Source organism: Urocampus carinirostris, chromosome 6 (assembly GCF_059441175.1).
Source record: "Urocampus carinirostris isolate Australia breed hairy pipefish chromosome 6, RoL_Ucar_1.0, whole genome shotgun sequence".
NCBI lineage: Eukaryota > Metazoa > Chordata > Actinopteri > Syngnathiformes > Syngnathidae > Urocampus > Urocampus carinirostris.
Window position 1 is genome coordinate 14,737,393 of NC_142354.1, and position 13,073 is coordinate 14,750,465.

At 38.9% G+C, this 13,073-nt stretch overlaps 1 protein-coding gene across 1 annotated transcript in view; it reads right to left on the bottom strand.

Moving 5' to 3' along the window:
- The window catches only part of ptpra (protein tyrosine phosphatase receptor type A), a 47,653-nt gene extending 34,884 nt beyond the window's left edge, over positions 1 to 12,769 (bottom strand). The window contains exons 1-3 of the mRNA XM_088338011.1: positions 12,374 to 12,769; positions 2,610 to 2,655; positions 1,170 to 1,251 (exon numbers count right to left, since the gene is read on the bottom strand). Coding sequence (XP_088194137.1) covers positions 1,170 to 1,245 — 76 coding nt within the window. The 5' untranslated portion in view covers positions 1,246 to 1,251; positions 2,610 to 2,655; positions 12,374 to 12,769. The remainder of the gene's footprint in view (positions 1 to 1,169; positions 1,252 to 2,609; positions 2,656 to 12,373) is intronic.
- Between the last annotated feature and the right edge of the window lie 304 nt (positions 12,770 to 13,073).

A 13,073-nucleotide genomic window follows, 5' to 3' on the forward strand; every position in this document is an offset into this window, starting at 1 on the left:
TAAAAAAATCTTTAAAATTCCCCCAAAATTAGACATTTGTAGCTCCGGATTCTACAGTGTTTAGTATTTGCTTTAAAAAAGGCCATGGATTTAGCAGTGTCTGAAACTCATGCCAAAAAGTTACCGGACACCAGGGCAGACAACTCTGAAAACTTGCCTGCCCAGCCATAAAGATGCCAAGCCCCATTTTTCACAACTTGAAGCGCAATAAGACGACTAGGCGCAAAAAAAATTTGTTTTAAAAAAATTAAAAAATAAAATAAAATTGTTGCAAAGTATTAAGGATTGATAATCAGAATATATAACAGAACAACACTTTCAAATTAAGTTTATTATAAATCTACTTATAACATTCATTGGAAGTATATGACATTGCCATTTTCCATCTGCCATCAGTATCTACCTGTATTTACTCATCTTCATTCATGCAACGTTTGCGTTGCCTTGTTTGCTACAAGCCACGTGAACTCCACTTTCCACGATGCTTTTAATGTACATTTACATTTTGTAGCGTCATAAATGTTGTTAGCTTCTTTTGAATCTTTCTTCTGGGGCTGATGTTGTGGCTTGATTCCTAACCACGTATCCATTTTTCTTGTGTTCTCTGACTGGCTACTTTGGAAATGCACAACCTTATCAAGCTCGAGAAAGTCCGGAAGCACGAAGTTATTTGATGCAGTCTTCTGATCGGCTGCAGAGTACACAAATTGCCAAACGGACCGAAATTTGCAAACTGAACGAAGATTTCAAAATCAGAAAAAAGCAAACATTTGATTTTTTACAAAATCTTTCGTTTTTTTTTTTCTTTTTTGAAAAAGTTGTCGGCCACCAGGGGCGGAGACGTTTTGTAAGTTGTACACCCGATGTTTAAGACGCCCGGGCAGACGTTATTTCAGACACTGGCTTTAGTCTTAAAAATGCCAAGCAGTCATTTAGATAACAGTGGCATATGTGCTTAAAAAAACAATTTTCAAAAATCTGCAGGAATAACCAGATATAGAGTGAAATTTTGACACTGTAGGGCAAAATGCAGGTTCGATAATCTTTTAAGTCTTCTCTTACGTGATTTAATCAAGTACACGGAGGCTTGCCATGAGGGGGAGCTCTTTAAAACACAACGCATGTTTTTCTGACAACAAGGGGAATGGACTGTGTTGAGATGCTCTTACCTGTGGCCGGGACATCCTCTTGGGTTGCAACCCCGAGGGCAAGACCTAGCAACAGGAGCAAGGGACACACACCCATTCTGCCCTAAATCAAGAACATGAATTTTATTTTCAGGTATGTCAGATAAAAAAAATATGTACAAAAGATTTTACCAAAAATGTATTTACAGTATTAATTCAGTCTCAAAATATTCAATTGTAATTATAATATCACCATCGAAATGTACTCATAATTATGATCATGAAAGTTATGATGTTAAATTACGTAAATTCTGGACAACAGAGCGCAGTTGATTAAAAGTTGCATGCGTAAATTTAAGGAAAAAAACTTTGTTTTTTGCACACGATTTTAAACCTAGGCTTAAAAAGCCATTAAACGGAACTCATTCACATCCATTTCTTACATAAAAAAAAAAAAAAAATCAGCGGGAAATGTATAGTACAGAAGAGTAACATTATGTCACGATTAAGACACTTGTTTACGGACTGTGTCCGCAAATCAACAAGTGCTGCAGTCAATATTAATTACATTTGCATTAACAAACACCGGGAGTGTGACAAAAACATTCTCTAAATAAAACTCAATGTACTGTACTAAAATTCAGAAGCCTGCTTTGATTTTTATGTAGAGTCACATGATCAAAAACGCTCACATTCTTTGCGGACAAAGTGATAGAGGAGACGAAGTATTGTCACTACCACATAAAAATATCAAATCAGGCTTCTGAAATTACATTCAGTTTTGTTTTAAGAATGTTTTTAGCACTCCTGAATAAATGTTAATGTTGTTTAATCAATATTCACCGTTGCCCTCGTCGATTAAGATTGACAGCTGTGGACACAGTCCCCAAATGAGTGTCATAATCGCAGCACAATGTAGTACCGTGCTTTTTTGTAGTAGACATTTCCCCACTGATTCTGCCGAGAATGCAATCTTACTCCATAGGGACAGTGTGAATCTCGTGTCACTAATTAAATGACAAGGCATTTGGCAACCGAGGGAAGTCATTGTTACCCACGCTGATTACCCACGCTTAATTAAATTTCTTTAATTTGACATTCAGAGCATTTGGCAGAAATCACTCAGATGCTTTGTTTTAATTAAAAAGTTTGATTTCCCTGGATCTGCACCAGTTCCTAACCAGCGGCTAGGTGCCAGCCAAAACGACCAGTCCCACCATGCTGAGATCCGCGGGAAGGGCCATGCGCACGTTTGGAAACCGCTGCCGACGCCATATGCTTTGCAAGGAAATAAGTCCACATAAATTGTGAGCTGCAGTGTTTAAAATGTAGAAAAATATAGCGGCTTATAGTCCAGAATTTAACGTAACTTTATACTCTATTCACATTGCAAAAGTTTCCCAATATATCATTCTCATTTTTGGTTGTTTTTCCTTTCCTTCTAAAAAAATTAAAATAAATACAAGATTAGCCCTTCTGTACCTGAGAGAACGAAGTTCAGTCAGTCACTCATTCGCACGGCAGTTTTCTAAAACACAAAATGAGGACAAAGTGTTAGAAAATCCATTACACCTCTTTTAATGAAACTTGCTTTACAAGAAGAAATGAGCTAATTATGTGTAACAAGCCTTGTTTGTATGCACCACCCATAACCATTATTTCATAATGTGAATACTAGTTGCAATTGTGTGTGAATCTCATAATTTGATATAAATAAAAAAAAAACTGACATATAGTTACTTTCACTGTCTCATCGCACAGGGAATCACCCACTGCATTTCCTATTTTGAAAACAAAATAAAGATGTGATTACTCTACAAATGTTCCTCTTTTCTGTAAACAAAATCATTATCATCGGAGGGTGGCATGTTTGCCTTTAGGCGTGTTGTGGCTTGACTGGCTACACAAATATTTATTGTAATGACACAAACCCAACAAACAAACACTTGTCATTCAGACACCCAGAAAAGTAAAATTGCGCACTGTTGTCATAATATTTTCAAGCTGGTAATCATGCGACCCAAAACATGACTGCGGCAGGGTGGGAGGGCAAACTTTAATCCAGGATCCCAAGAGAGACCGCGCTCTCCCCGACAAAACTGTGATAATCTGTGGTCTTAATCTCGTGATGTTGACCCTGGAATAATCCATCCCATCTGCTTGTTTACAGATGCTTGAGCAGTGAGCGAGCCAAAGACTGCGCAACATCCTGCACAAATTGGATGCTTTTAATGGAACATTATTGGCTGAATGGCTAGAAAACAAATTGGGTGTTAAAAACATTGATGCTGAGTATTCAGGGCTTCACAATGAATACACACAGACAGACACACAAGGAGATATTTGGACGTTATGGGATAAATGACTGGATTGTGGCAACCCAGACAGTTAAATATCATGGAGAATAGGGTTGGCAGGTATTGAAATGTTGACGTCAGATTTGCATTTTACTATCAGCTCATAAAAACAGGGTTACAAGGTACATTAGAGCCCCAGGTTACGGCTTCGATACCTTACAATGGGTTTTACATTGCAATGTTAAAAAAAATTTTGCATACAATAAAACGTTTCAATGTTGAACTTCATTGACTAAGTGAGTTATGCTACAACTGGTGGGCATCTAATAAGATGTTGGTCTGCTATTGGTTTGCGTCAAGTTGATGCTATTTGCTGCATTCCGTCCATAAATGCCAAAAAAGACTTTGCGAGTTAGTACGACACAATCTTTTTACTGCATTTCCTAGCAATGGGTGTCAAGACTTGCAGTGATGCAAACCAAGAAAACCATGGAAATGAAGCTTGTGAATATCCAGAAATTCATACAAGGCACAAGCATCATTAAAACTGTTAAGGAATATTGCCATTACCACGTAACAATTCGAACAAGAACAAATAAGAAGGGGGTTCAAGCAACAAAGTCTTCTAAGGACATGACAATCCCCGCAAGAGGAAGTTTTCAAATCAAATCAATCCGCCGTCACCAATCCCTTCTGCATCCAACCACTGGCTCCACTGTACCACCCCAAAGTCACGTAAACTGTATTGTCATTTCCTAGCAAGAGAGGGATGCTTTGATAAGATTTGTTTAAATTACTTCATGACCTGTTCGATAAAATGTTAACCGAAAGATGTAGCAGCTAGCTGAATTTCCTAAAGATCCAATGGTTAAAATCATAAGAGATTATGTAGTAAAATAAATAGCAGACTTTCACCAGAGGTCTATTCAAAATTAAGGGAATATTCAGCTTGTCAAGTAACTATCATACAGCATTGCGGAAAACCACATCTCCAAGGAAACTCAAAAACAATTCAGTGTCAACGAGGCTTGATGAATGACCTAATCTTACTAATAAGACAATCAAGGTTTTATTTTTTTTACTTTTGGATGCCCAATCACAAAGCAGTTGGATGCAAGTTTCATTATCACCGCTGTACTATTCTACTCATCCTAGGGTGAATTTAGAGCTGTAGATGATGATGCAAAATCAACAAACCTCATTTAGAATAGCTAGAGGGCTGGCTGACACAGCTACAAAGGTCAAGTGTAACTTTCCTCTAGTTTTATTCCTCTGGCCTTTTAGTAAATCATTCTGATCAACCAGTGGTTAAAGAAGAAAATGGTGGCTTCTCTGTCCATTCATTGCATATTAATACGCTTTCTATGTGTTGAGTGTCAGAGGGTGGGGTGTCTGGGCCGGCAGGAATACTGTGAATGCTTCTCTTGACGGGAGGCAGAAGTAAGCTGAAATCGGGGCCGCTTGGACTCTTTCTTCACAACAGACCACAGATTATATGTCCCCGTTGCCACATACAACAGCCGCAATCCTCTGGACTTCCCTGTCTGAGGGATACGGCTTCATGCTAGTGTGGTTTGACTTTGTTCTGGATTCATTCATCAACCGGTGGCTTGTTGGGGAGGAAAGGATAAGCACAGGGATGCTATGTGAGCTGATTCACCGACATGGGTGGCCTTTTTTAATGTTGTGAAGTCTAAATTGATGATTTGCTTGCACATATTATTCACAGAAATATAAAAAACAGTGCTTAGCGCAAGGTGTAAGGGGAGATTCTTAGGGTTCTTTCCAGGCGCCTCTCAAACGGTACTGAATCCAAATGGAAAAGACTAGAAGGTGCAAAGCAAATAATCATTAGGAACCTTAAAGCCTTAAGCCATGTGACCATTTTGTGGACAATCAACAATTAAAGGGAGACCTTACATTTTAAGGGAAGAGAAAACTACAATTAATGACCTGCAATTTAGAGAATCAATCAAGTCGAGTTTATTTACGTTTACATGCAGGCAGTACTCCAAATGGAAACGGAATATTGGATTTCAATCCAAATTCATCGTTTACATGTCTCAAGACAGACAAATAACCTTGTATACACAGCATTTGAAGGTATTTTGAGTACAAGGATAAAACGGAGCATTGTCATTATGCAAACAGACATTTCCTGATTTAACTTTTGGAATTGAATAAAATACAATTTTATTAATGTCACCAGATTAAACATGATTGAGCCCTCCGTGCTCTAAAAGTGAGCAACATTGCTGCATCTTGTGCGTTCACAGGATGTGCTCTAGCGTGGCTAGCCAAATGCATAGACTTACAAAATATATGGACGGATACAACTGTAAGATCAGTTATATATAGATGGTTACATCTGAGGCATTTTCATTGTGGGGGCAGATAAAAAAAAAAAAGTTGAAATCAACCACTGAACACAGGGCCATTTTTAGCAAGTAACACGGAGTTTGCATGTATCATTCCTCTCTGCACTTCAAGTCCTCCAGTGCTTTGGGGCATAAAAATATCCCGAATGAGAGAAATTGCATGTGCTCACAAGCAGTCGAATTCCCAGAACGCGTATACATGCACGTGTAATTGGAAAATGAGAGGAATAAGATAACCATTGCAATGAGAATAATCTTAATCGGACAAAGACTTTAATGAGATTACTGTGCACGTTTACATGGCTTTATATACTCAAAAATGGGACGATGTTCTGTTTGCAATCGAATTATTGCTTGCATGTGAACATACCCAGTGGTGCAACAAATTCAAAAATATCTCAAAATCCATCAAAGATTGAAATCATAGAGGGTGGATTCAATTTTTTTTTCTTAAATAAAGTCTTAAATAACATTTCTAAAGGTGATATAAACTCAAAATTGAATCCTCCTGGAGCTGCTGTGCTTACAGATTTCTTTAACAATGGAAAACTAAACTCCAAATTCCCATATCAGACTCCTGTCTCCTCCTTTTCCTCTCAAGAGATAAGAGGTCAAAGCAAGCTGAACAGACATCTGCCACATGACAAAACTGCAGTGTGATGACAGTACATTCCCACGATCGGCTTAAAGCTTTTTAGTTTTTGAGGGTTGTTTTCACAGAGAGCAGCCTGATGTGTTACCTGTTTTGCTTGGTATTACAGTGGCTCCTCTACTTCCAAATCATCAATGTGGCCTGACAAAAACTCAAAATGAAGCAAATGAACATGATGTACTTTTATCGTTGAGCTGGAATAACGGAGCTCTTTAGAATTCCACGACTTAATTCTTTAATAACCACATGTGCTAGGTGCCAATTTGTTCCATGGCTTTACAATGCACTTCAATTTGTGGTGTTACATTTCATTTTAACTGATTTCATCCATACTCATGGTTGTGAAAAAGTTAAGAATTGGTTACTTTTTTTAATGATACAAAAACAAAATCGTCCTGTAAAATAGATTCCTGCTGTTACTTTATGAATAAATACTATCTTGGACAATATGAGTGGGTTTTCGTTGATTTTGGGATTGTGTAATTGTAGTTGCCGTCATGGACTTTCTGGACTAGTTTACAGGTTGGGGGCGTCGTTGCTGTCATGCACTTTCTGGACAAATTTCAACATGTTACCCACTGTTCTCTTTACTCTGTTTACTATGTTTGTGTACTGTAACTCAATGCTAAATCTATTCCACCCTGGTCATCCTGGAAGGGGGATTGCCACTTGTGAGGCCCCATCTCAAGGTTTATTTTTTCCTCACGCTGAGGTTTTGAGTTTTTCCTTGCCCGCATGTTGGTTTAAGATCAGGTAATGGTGTAATTGTAATCCTGTGCAGTCCTTTGAGACCTTTTTGTGATTAGGGCTATATAAATAAATGTGACTTGACTTGACATCTGTAAAGACCTTTAAGACATTTAGTGATTATGGGCTATTGAAAAAATGTGACTGAACTAAGTTTAAAAAACCTTGCATCGACATAATAAATGCATTCAAACCTTTACATAGTAAACTGCTAAATCTTCTATTCTAATTCTCAATATTGATATGGGGAAAAGGGAAAGGCAACCAACACTTCAACAGGAAATGGCCAGGTGGTTGCTTTTTAAAATAAAATACAATATACTTTTTGAATGATGTAGAAAGTCAACCTTTCCTTAGGTTGAATTAATAAAGGGGTTCCCTGTTGTGTTGCCCATAAATAAAAGAAACACATTGCAACTATCTTATCTTGGATGGGTTTTAAACCAAAAAAGATTAAGCAAAACAAGTTTTCCCTCAAACCTCTTTTGTATTGTATCATTTAAGAATGCAAGGTTATGTAGCGAGGCCAAATTGAAATTTAATTAGAACTCAGATGCAATATGACTTGCTTACATGCAGATCCACAAGGTAACTTTCTTTCATTGCAAACATAAATCACTGACTCCAGCAACCGATGAATTGCAATCAAACGTATGTCCCACAAAGCTTTAGAATAATCTAGATGGAGCTGTATTCGTCTTGTGTGGAGCAGAAGCACAGTGCCCCTCCATGGAAAATTCTGCCTGCCTACAGGTGGAAACAAAAATACGGTTCTTGTCCCACCCAAAAAGTCAATTCCTGTCACTGCGCCAAAGTCTACTTTCTGTGTCCATTCAATACGGACGTTTATCCACAAACTAGGCCGACAGTAAACTACAGCGTGAGGGTCACTGGAGATGCACAAGACGAAAATAAAACATTTTTTCTAAAAATAGCTTGAAAAACAGTAGAGACAGCAGAAGGGAGATTGGTAATGAAGCGCCATAACGTGCATGCAGATGGTTCTGCATATGGCACTGTAGTAAAGGTGGAACTTGCGCAAGCCTAACCAATGGGATTGGGGGTGGGTGTCATCACAGTTTAGGGTTGAGTAACAACTTGTGTATAGCACCTTGCTCACACGTGCATACACGCTGAAAAAGAAAGATTGCATAATTTTATAAAAATGCATACACTGTACTCTCTTTAGTTTCCGTGGTTGATTAGATCCATAACCACTTATATTTACGTGAATTTCGCAAGGGAAGAACCATAAATACCTGTCCGTACGAAAGCATAACACAAGGAATCCGTTTACTTGTGCAAATTACTGTGCACGCGCAGTTTCTTTATTGGGATGTATTATGCTGTAAAGCATTGTGGGACTTGTAGTCCGAGAGGAATGATGCACACTAACTTTGGTTTACTTGCTAAACATGCCTCATTTGTATTAGTTGATTTTCTGCCCCAACAGCAAAATGCTACAGTCCCCATATTGTGGATGCTACAGTTGTATCCATCCATGTGTATTGTAAGTCCATGCTTATGAAAGCCATGTACAACACACCTTGTAAACAGCAAAGTAGCCTATCTATAAAGCAAGGCCAAACAAGCAGGGTGCTGTGTTGACTTTACAGAATGAAATCATTCTATTAATAATGTCAAAAGTTAAATGTGGAAATGTTACCCACCTACATTTTTTTTTTCACTAGACATGTAGACAGTTTATTCGGATTGCTTCTATCAGCGCCCAGGACACAGTTGTAAGTTCTCCAATAGGTTTGAGGTTACTGGTGCAATTAAAAAGACACGGTGTATGATATATCACTTTCTAGTGGTAAAAAAAAACTTGATTCATTGGAAAACAAAAATATTGATTTGAATAAAAAGCAAAACTACACAATAAAAGTGAATTTTCTTCAACACATGTAGGTCGAGAAATGTGTATTTTTCACAAAACATGAGCCCCCTAAATTTAAAGGGCCTTTTACTAGTTTTTAAATGTCTTAACTTTCTTGGGTCATCCTATTTGTCTGATTTGCTTTTATTATATTAGCCCTCACAGTCCCTGAGGTCCTCTGGCAGCAGTTTGTTGACTGTTCCTGTTTTTACTGTTTTTTAACCATTGTGTGTGTCTGTATTACGTGTTTCGGATTTTTGAGCGGGGATACATGAGGGGATTTTATAGACATACTGTTTACTGTGTTTTTATACAGCAGTTTAAATTGCAATTTATTGACTGAAAAGTGTTTCACAAATAAATTTGATTTGATATCAAATGTACATAAAATGTGATTGACTGTATCCCTTAAAGGAATACTGGATAAAATTCAAGATGTTCAAGATAACATTATAAATCAGAAGAATTTTGCAGATTGGTGATTTTGCATTCTTCTTTGTGCTATGTGGCACTCATCTTTGGTTGCACTTCAGACTACAACGGCATCTAGTGTTCAAATATCATACAATGTCCCTTAAAGGCAGGGGTCGGGAACATATTGCTCAGAGATAAGTCAAGTCAAGTCACATTTATTTATATAGCCCTTAATCACAAAATAAGATAAAATTCCTTTTTTATAATGCTTTGAGGACCGGAGAGCAATACTGTGTTTCTATCACTGGCCGCTGGAAAGAAGAAGTGTCATTTAGATATCTAGCGTCTTTCTAGCCTTTGAGATGCATCGTAACACGCATGGAAGTGTGACATCTACCTATTACCCTCTCCTGGGTATTTTTCCAAGTGTGAAGTTTGTGGAAGTTAAGAAAAAATAATGAATGACCAATGACTATCTTTTGGACTTTTAAGACAAGTGTTTGAAGATTACACAGATGTCTAAAATTCACATGTATAAAACAAGGCACATAATGACCACGCCATTATTAAAGTTAGAAGTGTGAATATGTCACATAACTGGAGGTTAATACATCTGGCTCATTCTCGTTTGCAGTATTTTGTGACATTTTTACAAAAGAAACTCTGCTGGCACCTTGTGTTGAAACTATTCCTCATGAAACAAATGACAGTCAAAATGAACTTCAACAAGCATAAGTAACTGCTGGGGGAAGAGAAATAAGTGTCATATTTGTTGGTATGAGACACAGGCTCTGGTATAATTATTATTTCATATAGTTTAGGAAATCATCAAACGGCACATAGTGAAATTAAATGCACCAAAGAAGTAGTTTTCTTTTGGAGGTTTAGCAGCTTTGTATAATTTTGTCTAAAAGTATATGGTGTGGTTGCTACTGGAAAAAAAAATCTAAATATTTTGGAATAATGGATCTTTAAATCTAATTTTGTAAGGGTTACTGTTCTATTTTCTTTATTAATTATCCATTATCCGTTATCGGTCAGTTCATAATACGCTACAATGCCAAGGAGCCAGGGGGGGTGGGTTTTTTTAAGGGTTATTGTTCTATTTTCTTTATTAATTATCCATTATCCGTCAGTTCATAATACGCTACAAAGCCAAGGAGCCGGGACTCTTACTTTCAGCCGGGATTCTTACAATTACGGCTTTTATTTTCTTAACAGACTAATTTGCAGGTATACGAGCGTCTTTTTAGTAGCGTGAGGCTACCTCCCAAAGGTAGGGTTTAGGATGAAATTTATATTATTATTATTAAAGCTTTGAAAACTCTCTCGATGTACCGTCTTTCTTTGTAAATATGTGTAATATGCATTTGCAACTGTATATTTTTGTAATGTATTTATTTGTATTTATTTGAGACACTTATTCTGCACGAGCAAATTAAAAAAGAGGGGCGGATCAAACACCAACGCTGATGGGAAAGTGGGGACCGGTAAAGGTGAGTTTTTGTTGACACGGCGGACAATAATGGATATATATTTTTCCCACCCTTACCTTTGGAAATATACACTTTTTTTCCTTGGATTACTATCAACGGGGACCCAGAATTTGCAGGTCTGCAACAAAGTACCTATATCATTTTGCGTTCAATCTGCCGGCTGTGATTTTTAGACTGTGTGCTTCATTGAAGGACGGATTCTAGCTTGATTGCCGTTAGCCAGACAATAAACGTCAGAACCACAGTTCTATGAAGTTGGCTAGGACCTTGACTCAGCCTCTTGGCAGAGAGCAAGTGTCTCATCCCCTTGGCTTTGTAGCGTATTATGACTTGACCGATAATGGATAAACAATAAATAAGAACAATAAAGCTCACTTTAAAAGAGCCACGCGTGGCTCGCCATCCATATGTTCTCTTCTCATAGTCCTTGCATTGTACAGTACATCTTGTATTATTTAAGTCATGGAAGCAATAAGAAGATGACCTTTTTCGGAACCCCATTGGCTCTGAATATCAGGGGAAAATTCGGTCCGAAATTTGAATTTTTATCACATCTGGTCATGCAACGGCTGCATTGACCAGCTGGCAGAGATGGGAAGATGCGTCATTGCCATCATGGACTTTCTGGACTAGTTTACAGGCTGGGGGCGTCGTTGCTGTCATGCACTTTCCGGACAAATTTCAACATGTTACCTAGTGTTCTCTTTTATTGATGTTTACTATGTTTGTGTAACTCAATGCTAACTCTATTCCACCGTAGTCATCCTGGAAGGGGGATTACCACTTGTGAGGCCCCTTCACAAGGTTTCTTTTTTCCTCACGCTTAGGTTTTGAGTTTTTCCTTGCCCGCATGTTGGTTTAAGATCAGGTAAAGGTGTCATTGTAATCTTGTGCAGTCCTTTGAGACCTTTTTGTGATTAAGGGCTATATAAATAAATGTGATTTGACTTGACTCGTGGATAATAATGTTGGGGTGATCCCTCCCTGTTGAAATCCAACTCAACGATCTTGTTAACAACAGAAAGGTGATCAATAAAGTGGAGTTTACAGCCAGGCAGAGAATTAGAGGTGTGTGTGTGTGTGTGGGGGGGGGGGTACTTCCGGTTCTAAAATCATCTGTGGATCTTTCCACATAACCCCCCCTCCAACCCTTTACTAATATTTCCCTCCCTGCCTCCGAGCTACCCGTCGAGTTGTAACAAAGGTTGCACTGGAGGTTATAAAAATGTTCACCAGACACAAGTTAGAAAGATAATACCCGAAAAACAGCTTAACCAAAAAAAGTACACAGTAAAATGAGTAAGGGAGGGAGGGCGAAAGGAAACATGATGGCACCGCCATGTGTGATTCTGACTGCGAACAACCCAAAACAACAAAACTCACCCAGACTCCAGTAACGCCCAGAGGAAGCTCTCAAAGACCGAGGCGGGGGGGAAAAAAAGTCGGAATTCGGGGCCCGCTGTCTAGTCCACGCTGTCGGCCCCCGGGCCCGGCCCCTACCTCCACACCCCTGGAGTCGAGAGTGAGAGCGGGGTGGGGGGCAGCCGACCCGCTGATAGCGGAGGAGGGATACGAGATTTCCCGACGCGCCGCCAACACTTCGCCTTCAGTGGACTTGGTAAATTCCCCCCGAAAAACAAGACCTGGAGGAGGAAAAACTCAATCCGCTTTTGGGTATCGCTGCGTCGGGGTGTATCGTCCGGACATGTTTAGAGGTGGTGGGTTTAGTCCGCTGTAACGCGTCGGCCGAGCTCTAGACCGCCATGTTGTGTGTGTCTGTCTGTGTGTTTGAGGAAGAATGGGAAGCCAGCGGCGTTCTCCCAAACCAGGCCCCGCTGTTTTCTCTGGTGACTGCAGCGACATCCGCTGGCTCGTACCGGTATTAAACTGAACATGCTAAGAAGTGCTGTCATTTGGCCAGCAAGAATTATGAAAATTTTAACAATTGTGTCTTTTACTCATCGTTAATGGTAAATGGTCTGCATTTCTGTAGCGCTTTTCAAGTCAATGAAGACCTCCCAAAGCGCTTTACAATGTGATTCACACTTACCCATTCACACACACACCAATAGTCAGTGTTGTG